A 20,912-nucleotide genomic window follows, 5' to 3' on the forward strand; every position below is an offset into this window, starting at 1 on the left:
AAGTAAGCTATTAAGACTCGACTGTACACTGTGTTCGTGTTTTCCTCCGAAACAATAAGTTCTGTTGGAGCAGCCTTTCAACACCTCTCTCTGTCTCTCGCTAGCAAAGTTGACCCAGACAACAAAGTAAAGCTAGTTTTCGGCTACGAGCCCGACACGGAACTGACGTATTAGCCAGAGGTCTCTTTACTACGGTACCGTGGACCTGTTTTGCACGGAATAGTTTTAGGAGATCACTGCAAAAAGTGCAGCCTTACCTAATGTCCACCCTACTGTTACTCATTTTATATTAAGATTTAAAAATCTAGTTGGTATTGGTATGGTGGGTATCCCTCAGTAATAGTAATAAATCACACAGCAAAAGTACATTCACGTAGTTGTAAAACTGCTGATAATATATTAAGTAATCCAAAGTATTCAGAATACATTACTCTCATTGAGTAACGTAACAAGTTACAAAATACATTTTGGGGCATCTATTCTGTAATCTGTAGTGGAATACATTTTAAAAGTAACCTTCCCAACACTGACTGGGAATCAATCCATTAAGCTATGACTTCAACTATGAGAGTAAAATGACATAATTGCAGCTAATCACTAAGTTAAGTAGATACTGGAATCCACAAAAACAAACAAACAAAACAAAAAGAAAGAATCTGTTTTGTAGTTCTTTAACTGCATTACATTACTAAAATTGAGCTGATAGCAATGTAGTATCTAATGGGATATTTAAATGTTTCTTAGATCTTTAGTAATCTACAAGAACAATGCACAAGTGCTGCATCTCTTTACATTCAGCCTCCTAAATACACAGTAATGTCTCTTTTTGACCCTTTTCTTACAGCGAGCAGCTAGTCAAACAAATATCTCTCCATTTTCAAAATAATTAAAGTGTATTTACTTTTACTCTCTAGTTATTTCTCCAAATGTCTATTACAAATCTGCGGGAACATATTTCCCCCATGGTTTACACCATTCATACCCAGCGGCTTTTTAGAGTGAAGATTGTGGTCATTTTCACTCATTTCATACATTTCAGATTCAGTGAGAATTTTGTTGTCTGAATAACAGGTGCTTGGTGGATGAGTTGACCTTAAGGGAGCAGTTGTCACCTCAGCAGTGTTGAAGCCAAAGACCATGTGACAGATGAGCAACGGAAAGATTGTAGCTGTTCTCAGTTGAACACTGAACTCTTCAGGGCATCTGTTTCATGATTATTATGGACCTGGTTGCAGCAGTGTTGCTGGGAATGCCATCAACCTCTCTCAATGGGAGAAAGCAGGTGACATATAGAGGTGTTTGCCACCAGACATCTGTAGTGTCATGGGACTTGCGGCTGGGACACTATCGAAATAACCAGCTTTATGCTAACCCAGGGCATGTGTGGTGCATAGATATTTTTAGCATGATGGGAAACATCTAGAATTCATAGCAAATAAGGGCCTCCATAAGCAGTTTTACCTTATTCTAGCTGAATAAGGTAAAAGGTAAGAGTAATATGCTTACTGTATAGAAAAGTAATGACAAAAACATCAGAATAACATATGAAATGCAGATTTACGCAAACTGGGAATGACTATGTTTTGTATAAAAAGGATTTTTGTGATGCTACACTTTAAAAAGGCACATAAATCATTTAAAAAGGAAGTCAGAAATACAAGGTCTAGCTAATCTGTGAAACAATGAAACAGCTTAGTTAGCATCATAGCCACACTTTCACAGGTCACAAGGTCAAGACCAAATCACGAATAACTTTTTAAAATATTTACCCAGATGTTTCCTTATAATAAATATAATAAAAAATAATAAAACTAGCAGAGCGGACGTGAGACTTACACAGGGGCTGTAAATACTGCATAAAATGGAAGGAATTTGAGGAATATAAATTGAAAGTAATAGGAGGTAGCTGTGTACATGGTACTCATTAATCAGTATCATCCTGCTATCTTGTTGTCTGATAGCTAAAAACTTCCACAATCAGTTTATGCTGATTATGGAAGTTGTAGTTTCATTTTTCAAAACCCAAAACAGCTGTTTAGGTCCTGCAATGATGGCTTAATTAGCTACAAAGAGAACAGCAGACCCCAGATGTCACACTTTTTGAAATAGGACATGTTCCCTATGTCACTTCCTAATAAGATACTAATCGCTTAGTTAGAATTCTTAATCCTAATTTTATCAAAAAAATCCACATAACTGTACTGTAGGATTAAAAACTGGCATATAGTTTGAAGTCTGCTTTTGACATGTTGAAAATAGAAACAAAAATTCTAAGAGACTGCGTTTTTGTACCATGACTACCAATATAAATAAATGGCTCGCTTTCGTTTACTCTAGTTAGCCTCCATCTGGGTCCTCCAACTCCACAATATATCATCGGCATACTCCGCAGTTCATGACACACTAGAATACTAACTCGTGTCAGTGTGCAGGACTGGAGCCTATAATATTAACTAACAATTATCCCACAACTCATTTCTCACCATGTTATGGAGTCATACAAATGTAAGTAGGTAGTGTAAAAAAAAATGTTCTATGTGGAGCATTCGAGTAAAAGGGCAATGTGTAATACATCCCAACACGAATTCTAAATTGGCCATAGGTGTGTTTAGATTATCAGGTTACCCTCCACCCCATCGTCTTCCCCATGTCAGCTGGGTTTTAGGCTCAAGCCCCACCTTGACCCTGATCTGGATATGCAGTTCAGAAGCTGGATGGACTGGAAAATTAGAATTTTATGTATCACTGATTTGAGTATATCACATTTATCTGCAGGCGCTGTTTCAAAGAGGATTGAGTGTTTGCTTGTTTAAATGTATTGAAAAAGTCAACGCTTTTCATGGGCTTTACTTATTTTTTTTCACACAACTGTAGACAGGCAGCTGTTCACTGAAATTGCTCCAGGGATAGAGAACTAATCAGCCAGTCATGCTGTAATGCGTGGCTGGTGGGTAAAATACCTGATCGTATGGAAGTTGGATTTAGTCCATTTTCAAGTGAGAATGGTTCTCAGGAAATCTTGCAGTTTATTTCTACCAGGTAAAATTTAATTGTCTCAAATTCAAATTTAGTTGTATCAAATTCAAAAATATTGAATATAATATGCAGACTAAATAGACTGACATACTTTTGAGATACATAAAGATTAATATTACATTATGAGAGTTTATATAATTAATTCATCTACATCATAAATATGATTTATAGTTACTGCTGAATATTCTGTTTGACTGCAGTTCATATATTCAGTTTTGCTTTAATTTCCATCTCTCTTCATTGGGCTTTGAACCAAGAAAGATCAGTAAAGGATCGGGCTGTGCATAAACCCTTCATTCTGACATTTACATCCGAGATCTTTTTTCTTTTCTTTTTTCTATTTATCACTGTGTTCCATTCGCACGAGCACTCTAAAAGCTGGACTTTTTGTGACTCATTCATTTGGTCCAGTGGGAAAATTCTTTCAAGGCAGACCACTTTGTATTATGAGAAATGAATTGCCTAAAAGAGAGTATACTGCATAGCATCACAAAGCGATGGAGTGTTTGTGCGGGAAGTTCTGCAAACTGTACTGCAATCAGCTGGCAAAAAAAAGTAGTTTTCTAGAAAAATGCTCAAATCTGTTACATGTAAGGAATTGTAAAAATCAAATGTTTTCTATTGCACATAATATGTTACATTTTGTATCTGCTAGAGCCTGATGAAACACTTTTATAATATAATAATAATGTGCATGTGTTAGTCTGCATGTGTTAGTCCCCATAGGGAAATTACTCCTCTGCATTTAACACATTCACCCAGTGAAGCAGTGGGCAGCCACCAATGCAGCGCCCGGGGAGCTGTGTGTAGGGACAGTACCTTGTTTGCTTATTGTTTCATTGAAACCTTTACTGCAGGGGTGTCCAATTTCAGGCCTCAAGGGCTGGTGTCCTGCAGGTTTTAGATATCACCCTGGGTCAACACACCTGAACCAAATGATTAGTTCATCACCAGCCATTTAAATTAGCTATGTTGAATCAAGGACACATCTAAAACCTGCAGCACACTGACCCTCAAGGCCTGGAGTTGGACACCCCTGCTTTACTCCAACTGCCCATCATTTAGAAACCAAAGCCATTTAATATCTGATGGTTCTACAGATTATACTTTCATTTAAAAAAATGCATGTCCTGGGAAAAAAGTTGGGATTGTCCCCAATTTATGGATAGTTTAGAAAACAAGGATGAGTAACGCTCACATGAGGTGCATATTATAAGCAAGAAAGAAGTAACACTTGCCCTTTAGCTTATCAGTAATATGTAGTGTAATAGTCTGTCAATTTTAATGTTAATTGCAAGAGAATAAATGATGAGGACCAACCATGTGTTTCACAAATGTAATTCTGTCTTGCATAATAAATCTAGCTGTGGTTTGCAGGAGTGCAAATTTCCATAAATATAAAACAAGATTACCTCACTCTCTGGTATAGTAGAAAGCTTGACTGGGGCAAGTCAAACGTAAGCTGCATAGTAAAGTAGCTGCAGGCCATGCATACATGCTTGTTACACTTGCACATAAATCAATGTTATTTCACTTCAATTTTTTTAAAGTTATTATGATTTTCAATGTTGTTTCGCTTGATACGTATTGCAACATATAGACATAAACATGTTGAGAAACCACAGTTTAATAAGCCTTTTCTTATCTGTTGTTGCTGTTGCAAAACAATTGGAGAAATCCTGATTGTAATACTTTTGTTCTTAAATCCAGTTGATAGGATTAGTTTCAAACAAAATACTGGCATTTGAGGGAACTGTGCAAAAATATTGTAAACATATTTGGGTTTTTTCCAAAATGTTTTAACAATCAGTCATCAAAGACAAGGTTTAAATCTGATTCAGGGGACCAGGGATGTCAAGCATAAGGTCCAGGGGACAGAATCTCCCCAGCAAAGACTGAAGGAGTTGCAGATTTTGAACTTTTAACCACTTTTTCACAAGTTTTACAGCTTTTCCTGTCAATAAAGAATGACCCTCATTCATACTACACTATTACTATTATTAGTAATAGATAAACAATTAAATAACAGAAGGTTGCTGTTTTTTTCACTATTTTATACATTTATGATTTTACAGTCGATTCGCAGAAAGACAAGAAAAAAAGAAATTTTCTTTGAATGAACAAAAACGATATTTTATCATTACAGTACATGGCAATGAACTACAGAACTTTTTCTGTAATTGTACATGTTTATCATGTAGCTTCACTGGTTTGGCACACTTGAGATTACATTAGTGAATATGTGGCTCAATGTGTAAAATGAGTTTGACATCCCTACCATAGATGGTTGACTGAGTAAACAATCTGATATAGTGGCTCTTTATATATTTATTTGGGCATTCAAATCATTTGGATGTCAGGTAGGGCTCACTGAAAAAGGAAAACTTGTTTTTTCACTTTTATCCTATGACGAATCACATCTAGTTGGGATTGAGGGTTTTCCAGGGGGTTTAAAGTCAGTGTGCAAAAGTTAAAATCACACATGACGGGATAGCAAAGCCAAAGAAGATAAAGGTGGGGAAAAAATGAAGATAAAGACCTAAACCTAAGATATAAATGTGCATTTTCACAGAGATACACTATACACCCTTCTGAGAGTTCAGTGAGCAAAAGTCCTTTATAACTAGATATTGTGCCGAGACAAATTTCCACAGGTTATCTTATTTATTTTTTCCCCACCATAGACAATCTGTCTTGATAGAAATCATTTTAAACTGATCCATGCCCGTCAAAGTAAAGGTTAGTACCCACATGTGCCAGCTGGATGAACCATAAAGATAGAAAATGGTATATGATAAATGTCCCCTCTGAGGCTTGTATTCCCTGAACCAATGTCAGTGAAACACTTTCTGTTTGCTTCAGGCGAGGATTGGTTTAACAAGGAGGAATACTCTTGGCAGAGATTTCTATGCTGCTACAAAGGCAGCAGCATTTCCTTTTTTCTATATTTTATTTTTAAGAGCAAAATGTTTTCTTGCTTAAAAAAACATTCATTGTTGCTGATTAATGTTGTGAGAGTAATGAATAAGATGGATTTAAGTGCACTCCCATTCCTTTTCATTTAACTTGCTTGGTCAGTGATGTACACACAACAACAGCCTTGTGGTTATATCATGTTAAAAATCTTTTTTATTTTTTATTTTTTTTGGGTGATGCATGAGGCGAGAACACGAGGCAGCCTTGACACTGAGTTAGTCTTGGTCTGGAAAATATATGATTCACCCAGACGTCATTCTTTGGCTACAAATACCATCATTTTATCTTTTCATGAAGTGGAAGTGAATCACGTCACGTTGAATAAAAAGTTCAACCATAGTTTTTATTTCGAGCACAGGAGGTAATGTAGCAGCTCCAGATGTAGTGAACTACAGCACGTCAGCAAGTAGTTTTGAAGGTCAAATAATTGTTTGGTATGATAAGTTGAGTGGTGAGAAATATGGAGCTTAAGATAAGTATATTGGGGCTTGGTTTAAATATTTTAGCTACATTTATGCTTGGAGATGATTTCTCAAACTGAAGCTGTTTTCGTAGGAACAGGCAGGACAAACTGAAAACAAACTTAAAATTATGTAGTGTAAACTGGCAGACAAACAGGCAATGGTGGTATTTTAATTACGTTAGTTTGTTTACAATAGTGTTGAAATGGTAGTTAGTTGTTGACATCTCTAAATGTTTTTTGGAATTTAAAGTGCTCTTTATTTAAATAATCAATGTGATTCTTGGTTTTCTTAGGGATCACATTATTTAATGTATTTCCTTCCCCTTAGTGTAATCAGTCAAACTGTTTTTTTCCAGTTTCATTTTGATAAACTTAGTCTTGTGTATTTTGTATTTACTTTAAACTTCCTTGTCTAATTTGTCTGATGACTTGGAGCTATGTTCCCTGCTGTTTAGCATCTCCCTAAGTACCTTGTTGTAATCCTGTTTCCTTTGTGTACTGTTCTCTAGTTCCCCATGTTTCTGTTTCCCTGCTTTCTCTCGTGGACTTTGGTTTGTCTTTTTTTAAAAATGTAATCAATGCCTGCATTTGACTCTGCATTTGAGTCATCCAGTCTGCCTTTACAAACATTTGTGAGAGAATGGGTTTTTAAAAAATAACTCACTGAATTCTAGCACAGTACTGTTATAGGTTGTCACCAGTGCAACAAGTAAGTTTGCAAATTGCAAAAGTGGAAGCAGTTAAGAACCACAGCAATTTAGCCACAAAGTTGCAGGCCAGATAAAAAGCAGCGTGGCAAAGTGTTGAGGCATGTAGTGAAATCTGCCAAAGCTCTGCTGATTCAATAACTGCAGATTCTAACCCTCCTCTAGTATTAACATCAGCACAAACATTATGTCCTAAGAGCTTCATGGCATGGTTTTCATGGCTGAACAGCTCCACTTAGAGTAATGTGTAGGTGGCCCAGTGCTTTTGTGTGTCTCTGAACTCGATTCTGTGTTCAAAGACATCCAAAGTCAGCAGAGACAGAGCAGTCCTGTGGGTGTGCCAGTTTAACTATCCTGAGCTTGTCTGATTAGAAGAGTTCAATAGTTTATAATGAGTGGAGCCACTTAGGATCAATCCCAGTTGTAATAACTATCCTTGGAGTTCCGATTACGTGATTGGTGTTGCAGCGGTCTGACCCTTTTTTTTTTTAACTGAGTCCTTCTGTGGATGAAACACATGGATACCAGTTTAACTTGGACATCTATATTGATTTTTGCTACAAAACTGTGCTTCCCTTTTCACAGCTACTTTTCTGAGACACCTTGCCTATATTAATCTGACAGTAAATTCAGACTTGAACTTGAAACATATTCAAATAATACAGATGTCTTGCCTAAACACATTACCTTCTATAATACGTGACCTTTTAGTATGAAAGTGACATTTCACATTTAGCATGGAACACTTTCTGCAATGTCAGGAAACTGCGAGAGCATGACACTGGCTGCCATCAGGAGAGAGACACACTCCCCAGGTAGTTTAACATCTACAAGCTACTGTGAAAACACTGACCTTCAGACAGCTTGCTTGAGTTGTCAGGTTGGCTAAAAACCTGTAAAAGATGAAGGGAAGTTGACAAGGTGGTGGGACGGGAAATTTTTCAGTGAGCAAGGTGACACGATGGAGATATTTTGAAAAAGGTCACTTCAGGTACATCATTACCTCCTCAAGGCATATCAAAGAGCTGTGCATCTACCTGGATGCCTGCATGTTTTCTTAAATTCAAACATATCCAATCCAGTGCGTGTCTTTCTTGTGTGTGGGTGTGAGTGTGTGTGTCTGTTCTGGTATCTGACACTCTCAGACAGCCAGTAGCATGGCTCAGTGAGGGAGATGGCGTGATCACTGGACCGTGGTTTGTCTTATGCTGTCACACATACACACACTCACAGATAGACAGCCACTAAGGCCGCCAAGATAGTACACCTCTCTGTTGTTGCTTTTACACCAATAAAGTGGAAATTGATATATGAACTAACCAAGAGTAAACATAATTGTACATTTAAGCCCATAAGTCCCAAGAACAGAGATCCAAACATGTCTGGATAGAGGCGATAAAGAATAAAAAAGCAAGGCAGCAGAAAACTTTTTTTTTTTTACAGCTGTGCATCCTGCGGACAGCCCCGTATTTAAAAATATACGATTTCTTTGTCTGCAGTTCTTCTGAGCTGATCATGCCTTTTTCTCCTCCTCTCTTTGTTGACTTTATTGTGCAACATGAACTGTGCTCAGTGCACTCTGAGTCTCTCTGTTGTATTTAAGATATAAAAGAAAATGGGTTTCAGCTTTCTGAGTCATAAAGAAGACATATGCATATGCCATGCATATTCATATTTATCAAACATACTGTCAGGGTAGCATCATAAACTTGATCTGAAATGATTCCTCTCCAGGCAGAGCTGATCATAAAAAAAAATGCAACACTGGTTATTTGTTCAAACAACTGCTATTAATGTGTGTCAAAGTCAGAAGTAGTCAGCACGGTGTTGTTGTGCTCTCCAGGATCAGGCTGGATTGGATCAGTGAGTAAACAAAGCATGTAGTGTTGACAAGACAGACTGATGATTATTTCTTGTCTTTTGGAGGGTTTTTTGTTAATGTTTTTTAAGATTACCACAATATTTCAGCTGCTTTCACCAAGTGAAATTATTTTTATTTATTTTTTTACTAATTTCATTTGTAATCCAAACAATCTTTCATCTGTTTCAGTTAGCATCATTTTACTGTACCCACTAAAGTGAAGAGAAGTGAATGGAACTTTAAAATGTAACATTGAAAGGACGCCCTAAATGATACTTACAGAGCATCTTGAGAACATACAGTTGTCTACAGTCTAATAAGACCTACGTTTTCTTGAACCTTCTATATCCTAGAAATTTAGTGTGAAATTGTCACAACAGTTCTTTCAAGCTGCTTTATAATGTGAAGATCATATGATAACAGAGAGAAAACCCTAGTAATCAAATGACAAAGAAGGAGAGCGACAGGACAGAAGGCACACGGTGGGAGAGAACCAGGGATTATTAATAACTAATGATTAAACGCAAAATGGTTTATGAACAAATAGTGAGTGAAAAGAGGTATGTAAATGACATGTGATACACACATATACACACTCAGAAGTAGTGCGTAATTGCATATGGTCGAATTGATTTTCTTTTCATTGGTTATAATCCCAAATAGTTTGGAAAAATGCTCAAACTCATCCATCCATCCATTTTCTTCCACTCAAACAATTCAGGGTTGTGGTGGGGATGGAGCCTTTCCCAGCTCCCATAGGGCGAGAGGTGGACAGTTTACCAGTCTGTTGTAGAACTAATACTCAGAGACAGACAACCATTCATACCTGTTAACTTCCATGTATTTGGATTTTGGAGACAGAGAACCCACACAACCATGCTGTTAATGTGCAAATTCTAGACAGAAAGACCCCATCAAGCCAGTGGATTTAAAACCAGGACATTCTTCCCATGAGGAGATAGTGCCAACCTGCAAACAGTGCTCCCACACACAAAAAATGTACATAAAAAATTTACCTATAGCTCTCTTTTTGATACTTCAAATGTCTTTGATCACAAAAGACAACAAATGGAATTGAATGCACAGAAAATATTGACTTTTTAATATAATTCATTTAAGTCATTTAAGAGGGCTGATTTTTTAGAGAAGCACAAAACCTTTAAGATCTAGCATTTAACTGCATTAGTATTAGTGCGCAAAAGAGATAGACGTGTGTTCAGTTTAGACAAACAAATCAAATAAACCTGTTCTCTTGAGACTTCCTGTAAGAATATTGTCTACAGGGGATAAAATGTGCTATTATACTGAACATCTGTATGCACTGAGCCCAGAGTTTGATTTTTGATTGACTTTTGACTGGGTATCACTCTTTGCAAACATAATAAGTATATTGTTAAAAAATGTTCCCAAAATTTTAATGATGTTTGACATTAAGCATGTGTCCAGTAAAACTGTGTGTACCCTTCTGCTCGCCTTTTTTCTCTTCCAAGCTTCTTCACAATGTCCCTCACTCCTTTTTTTCCCCCTGACACTTCTTGTTTTCTCTTTCTCTTCATTCTCCTCAGATTTGTAGCCAACACATCATTTGAGGGCCAGAGCGGTTTCATATCCAGCAACAGTCAGAGCCAGAATGTCATCTCAGAAGCCCATCACTACATCTGGTCCCTCCAGCTGGATCCCTTAGGCCAGCCAACCTGGACCCGCCTGGGACGCTGGCGCAGGGGGAGAATTCTGATGGACCCAGCAGCCTGGCCAAACCATCCAGGTTCTGGAGGAGGTGGCGATTGGCGCCGACCTCCACGGTTGCACATGCGAGTAGTGACACTGGTGGAGCACCCATTTGTATTTACCCGTGAAGTGGATTCGGATGGGTTATGTCCTGCCGGGCAGCTGTGCCTGGACCCGCTTACCAATGACTCTTCAGTTTTGGAAGGACTTTTCCAGAACCTCAGAGGAACCAATGGATCTGTTCCCACAGATCTAAAGAAATGCTGCTATGGCTACTGCATTGATCTATTGGAGAAGCTGGGGGAGGACATGGGCTTTACTTTCGATCTCTACATTGTTGGTGATGGGAAATACGGGGGGTTTAAGAATGGTCGTTGGACAGGATTGGTGGGTGATCTTCTCAGTGGTGCTGCCCACCTGGCAGTGACATCTTTTAGCATTAATTCAGCTAGGAGCCAGGTGATTGACTTCACCTCACCTTTCTTCTCCACAAGCCTAGGAATTCTGGTCAGTGTTGCTCTTCACTCTCTGGCTTCTTTTTTCCTCCTCTTTTCCTCTCCACTTCTTCTCCTAATTTCTGTTACTCTTTAACCTATCTCTCTTTGATGTGTATCATTGACCTGACCTCAACTCTCTCCTCTCAGTATGCAGACGGTCAGTATCAATATGTTTTACCACTGCCAACCATACATTATTGGATTCCAGTGCAATCCCATATGCGGGGCTGTTCTGGGGGTTATACAGCTTTGCAGAAAGAACTTATTATTACAATTACTGCAGCTAGTCTCAACAGCTGACAGGCATAGGGATGGTGGTAATCACTATTGTTACTTTTTCCTAGTATGCTGCTACAGATGTAGACGTTCTGCTTTATTTACAGTGGATGTATTTTCTATTATCTGTATTTTTTTCTTTTTCCCATTCCACTAGAAGTATCTCTCTTACAAACAGCAGCGTCAGAAACAGCATTTGCTTCACAATCACTGGACTGTGAAACCAATTTTCTCCAATTGAGGCAAGGGTACTATAATGAATTTGCAGCATCCCACTGTGATCAGTTTTTATTATTATAGAGTTTATTTGTAGTGAAGGGAGAGGGAGGATGGGGAGGGGGGCTGATAGGATCTTTCCATAATAGTCCTAATTAATGTCTTCCAAAAACTCCACATTTCCTCTGATTTATGAAACATTGAGAACAACAGTAATTTTTGATAATTACAACATCGTTTCAGTTTTGCAATATTCCTTATGCAGTGCTTTTTTTTTTCTTCAATCCTGTATCCCCACCTGCCCAGGTGCGTACTCGTGATACAGCCGCACCCATCGGTGCCTTTATGTGGCCTCTACACTGGTCCATGTGGCTCGGCATCTTTGTTTCCCTCCATGTCACCGCCATCTTCCTCACTCTGTATGAGTGGCACAGTCCATTTGGTATGACGCCACGTGGACGCAACCGTGACCGAGTGTTCTCCTTCTCCTCAGCACTTAATGTGTGCTATGCCATTCTCTTTGGAAGAACAGTGGCCATCAAGCCACCAAAATGCTGGACTGGGCGTCTGCTGATGAACCTTTGGGCCATCTTCTGTCTATTCTGTCTGTCCACCTATACTGCTAACCTGGCTGCTGTAATGGTTGGGGAGAAAACTTATGAACAGTTGTCGGGAATCCATGATCCAAAGGTAAAAATCAGTATAGTATAGGAGAAAAGTCTTTAGTCACCACTCATATCTTTATATTGGTGAGCCAAAGGAAAATATACACACAGATTTATTGAAACACTGACTACATAAGGAGAAATATTCAGTGTGATATGAATACGTCTTCTTCCTGTGTTTATATTGATATCATTAAATCATAATAACAAATTGCATTTTGGTTCTGAGTTGTTTTTGTTCTAAATGAATTTCATTTAAACAAATATTTAAAATGTCTAGAGGTTATTTGTTTGCTTTTGTACTTACACTGATGTTTCATTGTTTTAAAATTGTTACTCAGCAAATATACTCTTTAATTAAACAACCTTGTAGGGGCGCGTGGGAATTAAGGTGATTAATTGGTTTTCGGCAGCTCATTAAGTCACTGAATTACAAGAATGCAGGAATGTTTAGAGTCGGCATGTTCAAGAAAAAAAAAGAAACAAATTAGTGTAAAGAAACAAAGAAAATGTAAAGCAACAAACTTTCTTGATTTGAGTTCTGAAGGTATCTTGTTTTATTTCTTCTTTCTTGCAGCTGCACCATCCCTCTCAGGGATTCAGATTTGCTACAGTGAGAGAAAGCAGTGCAGAGGACTACGTCAAGAAGAGTTTCCCCGAGATGCACGAGTACATGAGAAGATACAATGTCCCGGCAACGCCAGATGGCATACATCATCTCAAGTAGGGCTATAAGATGCATACAGGCCACATATAGCATACAGGCAGACATACATTTTTTTGGAGGACCAAAATCAAATCTTTATTGATTTATGCTCAGTCTTTACTGATCCAGGTACTGCTGTCAGCTTTCCTAATATCCGCTCAGTTAGGTAACTTCTCTAGTCATTGCCCCTGAAAATCAACTTCTGTTTGGTTGCACAAGTGAAAAAAAGAAACTGCATCATCTTTGATAAAAAATAAAAAAATAAAAAAATAAGAGTGTGCGCATACTGAATGAAAGCCAGATTTGAAAAAAAAGGAGAAGAAAATTGCATCCCTGCTGCTGTCATTCCCCACCACAAGCCTGCCTGTTCTCATTCAGATCTTACCTTCCTCTTTTTCCTGCCACTGCTGTCATCCTCAGCCCTTTCAACATTCAACTAGCAACCCATGGTGCATAACAGAATATAGTTTTAGGTTTGTTTGTTTTTTTTAAAGACAGCAGGTCTGCATGGAACACAATTTGAACGGATGAAACAAGATTTATTTTTACTGAGCTTGTAAAATGCTGATTAGAGGGAAAGCAAAAATGTCATCTTTAGAAAATTACAACTTGGCAACAAGACAGTATACAAATGTGCCGCAATGCAATCCTCTGCATTGGGATTTACTTCACTAGGGACTAAGCATTATGTATATACATATGCAAGATACTTGTGCACTAACAGACTGATAGTATATCTCTAATATATACTGCACTAATTGCACTAAAGTTTTCATAGAAGTGTAAGTATACTTGCTTTTCTTGGATTTTACTTTGGATCATATCTTTTGTCATATTTTGATAATTAATTCAATGTACTGCCTGTGGGGTGGAGGAATGTAGTCTTTTCAGCTTCAATGTTTATTTGAGGGGTAATTAGAGTGAGGTCGGCTCTAGTGAGCAATGTTTTTTTTTCTTTTTTCCTTCCTAATAAGAACGGACCAACTTTCCAAAGTACACAGTGCTATGTAGAAATAATTTTTATCTTTTTTTCAATGCCAGACTGCTGTTTAGCAAAAAAAAAAAAATTATAGTTGTAATGTCCTCCCCCTCCAATGCCTTGCTAGTGTTGACAAACAGACTAAACTCCATGCTGACCACTTCGTAAGCAGTTTAATGCACTTTGACATAGTCAGGTCAGCCTGGTAAAGTTCAAACTAAGCATCAGAATGGGGAAGAAAGGTATCCTAAGTGACTTTGAATGTGGCAGGGTTGTTGTTGCCAGACGGGCTGGTATAAGAAGTTTCCCACAGAATCATCTCAGGGATGAACCCCCTAACGAAGAGAAAATATCCAGTGAAAATGCCATGCTGATGTCAGAGGAATATGACAAGACTATGACAAGACTGAGCAATAACTCAATTACCCACTTACTGCAATTATGGTATGCAGAAGAGCATGGAGGGAGCACTCCTGTCAGCTAAAAACAGGACACCGAGGCTTCAGTTCACTCAGACTCACCAAAATTGGATGATAGATGATTGGAAAAACATTGCCTGGTTCAAATGAGTTGCTATTTCTACTGCAACATCAGGTAGGGTCTGAATTTGCCATAAAGAATAGCATAGATCCACTCTGCCTTGTATCAGTGGTTGGGGCTGCTGGTGTAATGTAATGGTTGTTTTTGGGGGTTTGTTTGTTTGTTTGTTTGTTTGTTTTTCTCTTGGCACACTTTGGGCAAAATAAAAAAGCTCAGCCTAACTGAATATTGTGAGCTTGTTTGACCACATGCTCCTATCTTCTGATGGCTGCTTCCAGGAGAATCTCTAAGCAATGTTTCCAGCACCTTGTTGAATATATGCCATGAAAAATTAAGGCAATTTTAAAGGCAAAAGGGAGCCCAACCCAGTACTAGAGGTGTACCAAACAAAGAGCAAGCAGTACAGCTGAATATTGAGTGTATTTTCACAAGGAGGTAAACATTAACAATCAAAACCAGGTTTTAAGGGATCTTATAAGAACATGCTGATTAGGGCTGGGTATCGTCACTGATTTCTATAATCGATTTGATTCAGATTCACAAGGTCCTGAATCGATTCAATCCACGATTCGATTCAATTCGATTCGATTTGAATCTGGGAAATTTTGCCTCAGACAGTCAGAAATATTATAATTCAGATCAGTACATTTACATATTTTTGTATCTATAAAAAGGTAGCTGACACTTTCCAGACTTTATCAAAGGTGTGAGCATCACAGCAGAGGCCTTTGTGTCAAAGTAGCTGAAGATAAAACACTGAAACACATGAAGGTGATTTCAAGGGCGTAAACACAAAGCGCGGACCCGCCGAAACATCAGAATCAGCGAGCTGTCGGCTTTCTGCCTCGACCGTGTCCGTGCCGTCGGGGGAGAAAGGCGACATCTCACTGATTCTGATCCGCGGGTCGGCGCTTTGTGTTTACGTCTTTGTGCAGAAGCCGTGTAGCTGCTCTCATTTACTGTTTTAAATGTTTGGTGGTTGTCAAAATTTTGTGACGTTTCATCTGAGATTCTGGAATTTTTGGCAAAATACATTTATATAAAAAAAATCGATTCAGGATTTTAATGAATCGATATCACGTTATCCAAGCCAGAATCGATTTTAATCGATGAATCGATTATTAAAGCCCACCCCTAATGCTGATGACGCTGACAGTGATCATGGGAATGGTAAATAAGAGTGTGCCACACAGGCTGTTGGGGCACACTCTTATTTATCAAATGGATAATTAACAAAAAACAAGACAGATAAACAAAATGCTGCTGTATATGTAGCACACATTGTGAAATGCTTGAGAAAATACAGTAATTTAGATGACTACTTGGAGTTGTCATCCCTACACACTAGGCACCGGTTACAGTAAGCACTGATTTTTATCAGGGCAATTCTTTTGTTTTGTTTTTTCAATAATGTTTCAACTTTAATGACCATGTCTCACCAGTGCTACTGAAACAAACTATCAACACCACTGACTGCAGCCTGTCTTCTTTATAATTAGAGCATTTGGAAAAAATTCACTGGCTGAAGCATTACAAGCCATCAGACAGCTGTCATGTACCATTACAGCTGGCCTATTAATGGATATATAGGGAATGCTACTCTAATACGACAGAGAACACAATTTATTAGAGAGCAATTTCAACCTGCGAATGTACTTCATAATGCAAAGACTTATCCCTATAACCCCACAGTAATGGAAACTCTGGCTTTACATAAAAGTACACCACAGACATTTTGATGTCAGCAGTGGTGTTTTCCCTTCATGCAAATATGTGATTTATAGATGATGTAAAAAGGAATGCATCGTGATTTAATCATATTAGTTTGTTAGATGGCTGATGTCAAGATAGTGCTTTGACCATAAATGAGATGCTGTGGTAAAAGACCAAGGATGCCAGCTGCAGCATAATTCAGCCGGTAATAATGAACAGGCAGCTTGCAGGGAGAAGATAGTGCAAGATTTCAAACGCTGTCCTTGATAACAAGCAAAACACAGTATATCTTGAAAAAGTCTTTGTAGCGTTTGTATCCCGGTAGACTCTAGCTGTCAGTAAAGACATTTTAAAGTTGATTTGTAAAAGCCTCTCAGAGTGTTGTGACGTAATATCTCACCTCTATATAACAGACTTGTGAGGAATACAAATAAATTGGCAAAAATCTGTAGGCAGGCAGTAATTTTCCTGAAAGGTAGCCAATGAAAGGATTGGGGAAAAAGTAAAGGCAAGGCCAGCATCAGAATTATGAAGTTCAAACAAGGCAAAAATATTTGTTGAATCACTTACATTTCATTCTCAGTGATAATTTCAGGGTGTGCTGCCATTTAAAAGGCTTTGTAAAACGCCCACAAGCTCAAAGAAAAACAATTCATTCTTGCATGCTTTTATGCTTTATTCGCTGTTTTCGGTTTCATTTTCAGTTTGTATTGTGCATTAAGTAGCACCATGTCTGCAGTCAGTCTTCGTGCTTTACCGTTAATTAAACTTTGCATGTTTTGATTTCCAGAGAAGAAAAATGCAAACAGTTTTCATAGGGCCTATATATTCAGCTCTGCCCTACACATGAAGTTAGGTAGAGCATAAAAAAGGTTTGTAGGACCTGTTAAAACAGAATGACTGAAGGTGAAGTTCATTCTTTCTACTCACCCTGTGAAGTCAGAGAAGTGACACGAGGACAGACACAGGGAAAATAAGCTTCAGAGTCACAGACGAAGAGTGAGACAATGAGCTAAGGTTCATTTAAGCTACTGTCTCCTGAGGTGGTGAAGATTAATTTTTCATGTCAAATTCAGAAGGCGGCTTAAAATAGTGTAAAAGATTTGCTGTTGGTCTCCTGATATTGAGAGAATCACTCGATGAGTCTTGCAAATTATCCATCTATCACACTGCAAATGCCAGTTTGTTTACTTGATGTAGTATTACAAAGTTCAACTGCCTAAAAATGACCCACACAATATAAATTACATTTATTACAATTATATTTGAATTCTTATTATGTCTGCAAAATTATGCAGCACAATATATGCATAATCTCTTACTGTTTAGCTTGAGGAATGATGGCAAAATTTGAGTGAACACAAATGTTTGATTTCATCACTATGCTGTGCTGGAGGAGTGTTATGAATGTGCACAGGGTACTTTTTGCAGCTGCAGTGTACTTACAGTATGTTGTTTTGCTTACAGGGCTGACCCTCAGAAATTGGATGCATTCATCATGGACAAAGCACTGTTGGACTATGAGGTCTCCATAGATGCAGACTGTAAAACACTAACAGTAGGAAAACCTTTTGCAATTGAAGGTAATGTGCGAGCATATCAATTATGAACATTTTAGATGAAATCTATCACTACTCTGACACGTGAATAGCATCCACCAGCTCTGGTTTTAATCATCACCTGATTTTAAGAGGTCTTTCTGCGTCACTGCAGACTAACTGACCATGAGCAATTTTAGAACAAGCCTAAATTTAACAATATCAATCACTCAACGTTTACACAGTGGTTAATCTTTTGGCTTTCAAAAGCTTACACTCTCCAGTGTCTACTGTTAATCTGTGGTCCATTTAGAAAGCCTCTTCCTCCCGCTGTGAAAATGTTCCCGTGGCGGTTGCTTCCATTACAAGCCATCGTAGTCCCACATTCCAGCGGTGTTGTTAATTACTTAATGCACTCTTAAGCCTTCAAGATACAATACACATCAATCAGCACGCTTCCTACCAAGGAAAGGTACTTTTGCAATTGGCTGTTGCTGAATTTGTCACACTCTCCTGGCCTGCTAAGACGTTCAGAGATATAATTATATCATCAAGCTTTGCTTTGGAAAAATTATGACTTTTTAAAGTAAAAAAGCTAAATTATCCAGACCTCCAAGTGTATCAGCTCAGCAGCTTGTTTTTCCCATGGCTGTAGACCAGGGAAAGAATACAACAGCAGCATGAAGGTGACATGAAAAAAGGTGTTTTTGCCGTTATGACAGAAGAATAATCGCTAAAGAGTCTCTGTGTGTGTTTGTGTGTGTCCAATGGCAGGCTATGGCATTGGCCTCCCTCAGAACTCTCCACTCACTTCCAACATCTCGGAGCTTATTAGTCAGTACAAGTCAGATGGCTTCATGGACATGCTGCATGACAAATGGTACAAGGTCGTTCCCTGCGGGAAGCGCAGTTTCGCTGTGACTGAGGTAAGATTAAAGCGAGGCAGTGTAGGGAAAATAGAGCGTATTTATCATTTCATTATATCATAAATGATCATTTCTACAATTTCAAAATCAGAACAATATAATATAACGCATTTGTCTCATTTTTATGTCTTACTCAAATCTTACTCAAGTTTCTTTGCTGTCAAATATTTATGTGGAATCTTTATTTGAAAGCTCTGAAAAGTCTTATGTACCCCACACAGTGACTTACTCAGAAAAGTAATCTTTCATATTTTGTTCACTACACATAAAGTCTACTTCAATAATTATACTACAAGATGTCAATGCAAAAGAGGCCATTTTCTCGAGTAACTCATAGTATGAGAAATATATGTTTTATTAGAAATGCAATACTAGTTATTTCTGGCCATATTTCTCCCCGACTGTGACTTCAAACACTATAAAAGAGGCTCCTATGGCTCAGTGCAGACTGCACACAGCATACTGCGCTTGATCCTTTTGTACTTTGTTCTTTGTATTTATTTTCTTAGCTGCTGTGTGGATGGCAACATAATGTCTGTCGATCACAAGGATGTCGCCTAAATAAGCACTCGTGATTTGTACCTTTGAATGACAGCGTCTACTAAATACTTAATCTTAAATGTAAATTGCCATTTTATGAGCTCAGAAGCAGGAGTTGTGGCAATGTGGCACGTTGCATTGCCACAGATTCAATGTCACCTAAGTGAATCATTTCCCGGTGTGTAGCAGTTAGACGTGTTATAGATGCTATCTAGAGCTGCAGACATTTAAATTGCTCCGGGTACAATTCATTTTGCACCATCATACCTCAGTCTGCCTAACACTACGGAGGAGAAACCTGCTCAACTGATATTTAGCTTCATCTGGGTGTGTATTTCAATTTTTGCCTCACAGAAACCACAGTACGGTGATCATGTGCACACTTAGGGTTCTCATATTATTGGTAATGATTTTAAATATCAAGTATATATCATTAACTTAAAATGACCTAAACTGATTTCTAAACTTTGTTGTTCACTTGCATACATCGGGCAACATCAGCAGGGCCCTCATGTCATATAAGCAATATGAGTTACTGACAAGCTTGGCCCAGTTTTAGCCCTGCTCAGCACTTTTTTGTAGCAATTATTTATACCGATGAGTGACTACCACCAGCAGTAAGCCTAAGGATTCTGAAGAGATGAAAAATCTGATGGATTGGCTTCACTGAGGTACAGTAGCCAAGCTCTCTGGCATTTACCCAGCTCTCCGTCACCCCAAAGAATCGGATCCCATTTGAAGTAATAAAATCAATACCAATAAATTGCATATTATTCAATTACCTAACATTAGGAGGGCCAAACTTAGCATTACCGAGAAATAAATGGTGATAAAAGAAGTGAAGATGACAAAAGTGATGTGCTTTTTTATTGATTTTTTTTCTGCTAATTTATGCAGTCAAATGGTGAAATATAACAGCACCATTAGAAATGATTGTTGTATATAGTGGTATGAGCCTAGAAGCATGTGTTACCAAAAACCTGTAGCATATAGTATGTGTTTTCATGTGCTGAGCCTTCTAATGAGCAGTGTTGGGAAGGTTACTTTTAAAATGTATTCCATTACAGATTACAGAATACATGCCCCAAAACATATTTTGTAACGTATTCTGTTACGTTACTCAATGAGAGTAACATATTCTGAATACTTTGGATTACTTAATACATTATCATGCTTTTTACAACTACATGAATGTACTATTGCTGTGTGAATTATTACTATTACTGAAGGTCCGCGACTCCGAACCGTAGTAAAGGGACCTCTGGCTAATACATCGGTTCCGTTTCGGGCTCGTAGCCGAAAAATAGATTTACTCTGTTGTGTGGGTCAACTTTGCTTGCGAGAGACAGAGAGAGGCGTTGAAAGGCTGCTGCAACGGAACTTATTGTTTTCGGAGGAAAACACGAACACGGTGTACAGTCGAGTCTTAATAGCTTACTTACAACTGGGCTTGTTAGGCTCTCTTCTTGGCTGCAGTGGTTATTATTATATTTACATGCTTCCAGCTCCCGTTTCTGCTCGATGACAACTCGTACTTTTCCACTC

The 20,912-nt window shown here is 38.2% G+C and overlaps 1 protein-coding gene across 1 annotated transcript in view; it reads left to right on the plus strand.

The window, feature by feature from the left end:
• The window catches only part of grin3a (glutamate receptor, ionotropic, N-methyl-D-aspartate 3A), a 53,626-nt gene that overhangs the window by 17,737 nt on the left and 14,977 nt on the right, over positions 1 to 20,912 (plus strand). The window contains exons 3-7 of the mRNA XM_005729230.1: positions 10,609 to 11,278; positions 12,067 to 12,450; positions 13,003 to 13,148; positions 17,831 to 17,946; positions 18,676 to 18,827. Coding sequence (XP_005729287.1) covers positions 10,609 to 11,278; positions 12,067 to 12,450; positions 13,003 to 13,148; positions 17,831 to 17,946; positions 18,676 to 18,827 — 1,468 coding nt within the window. The remainder of the gene's footprint in view (positions 1 to 10,608; positions 11,279 to 12,066; positions 12,451 to 13,002; positions 13,149 to 17,830; positions 17,947 to 18,675; positions 18,828 to 20,912) is intronic.

This window comes from Pundamilia nyererei, unplaced genomic scaffold (assembly GCF_000239375.1).
Source record: "Pundamilia nyererei isolate P.nyererei 1_Seehausen unplaced genomic scaffold, PunNye1.0 scaffold00032, whole genome shotgun sequence".
Taxonomy (NCBI): domain Eukaryota; kingdom Metazoa; phylum Chordata; class Actinopteri; order Cichliformes; family Cichlidae; genus Pundamilia; species Pundamilia nyererei.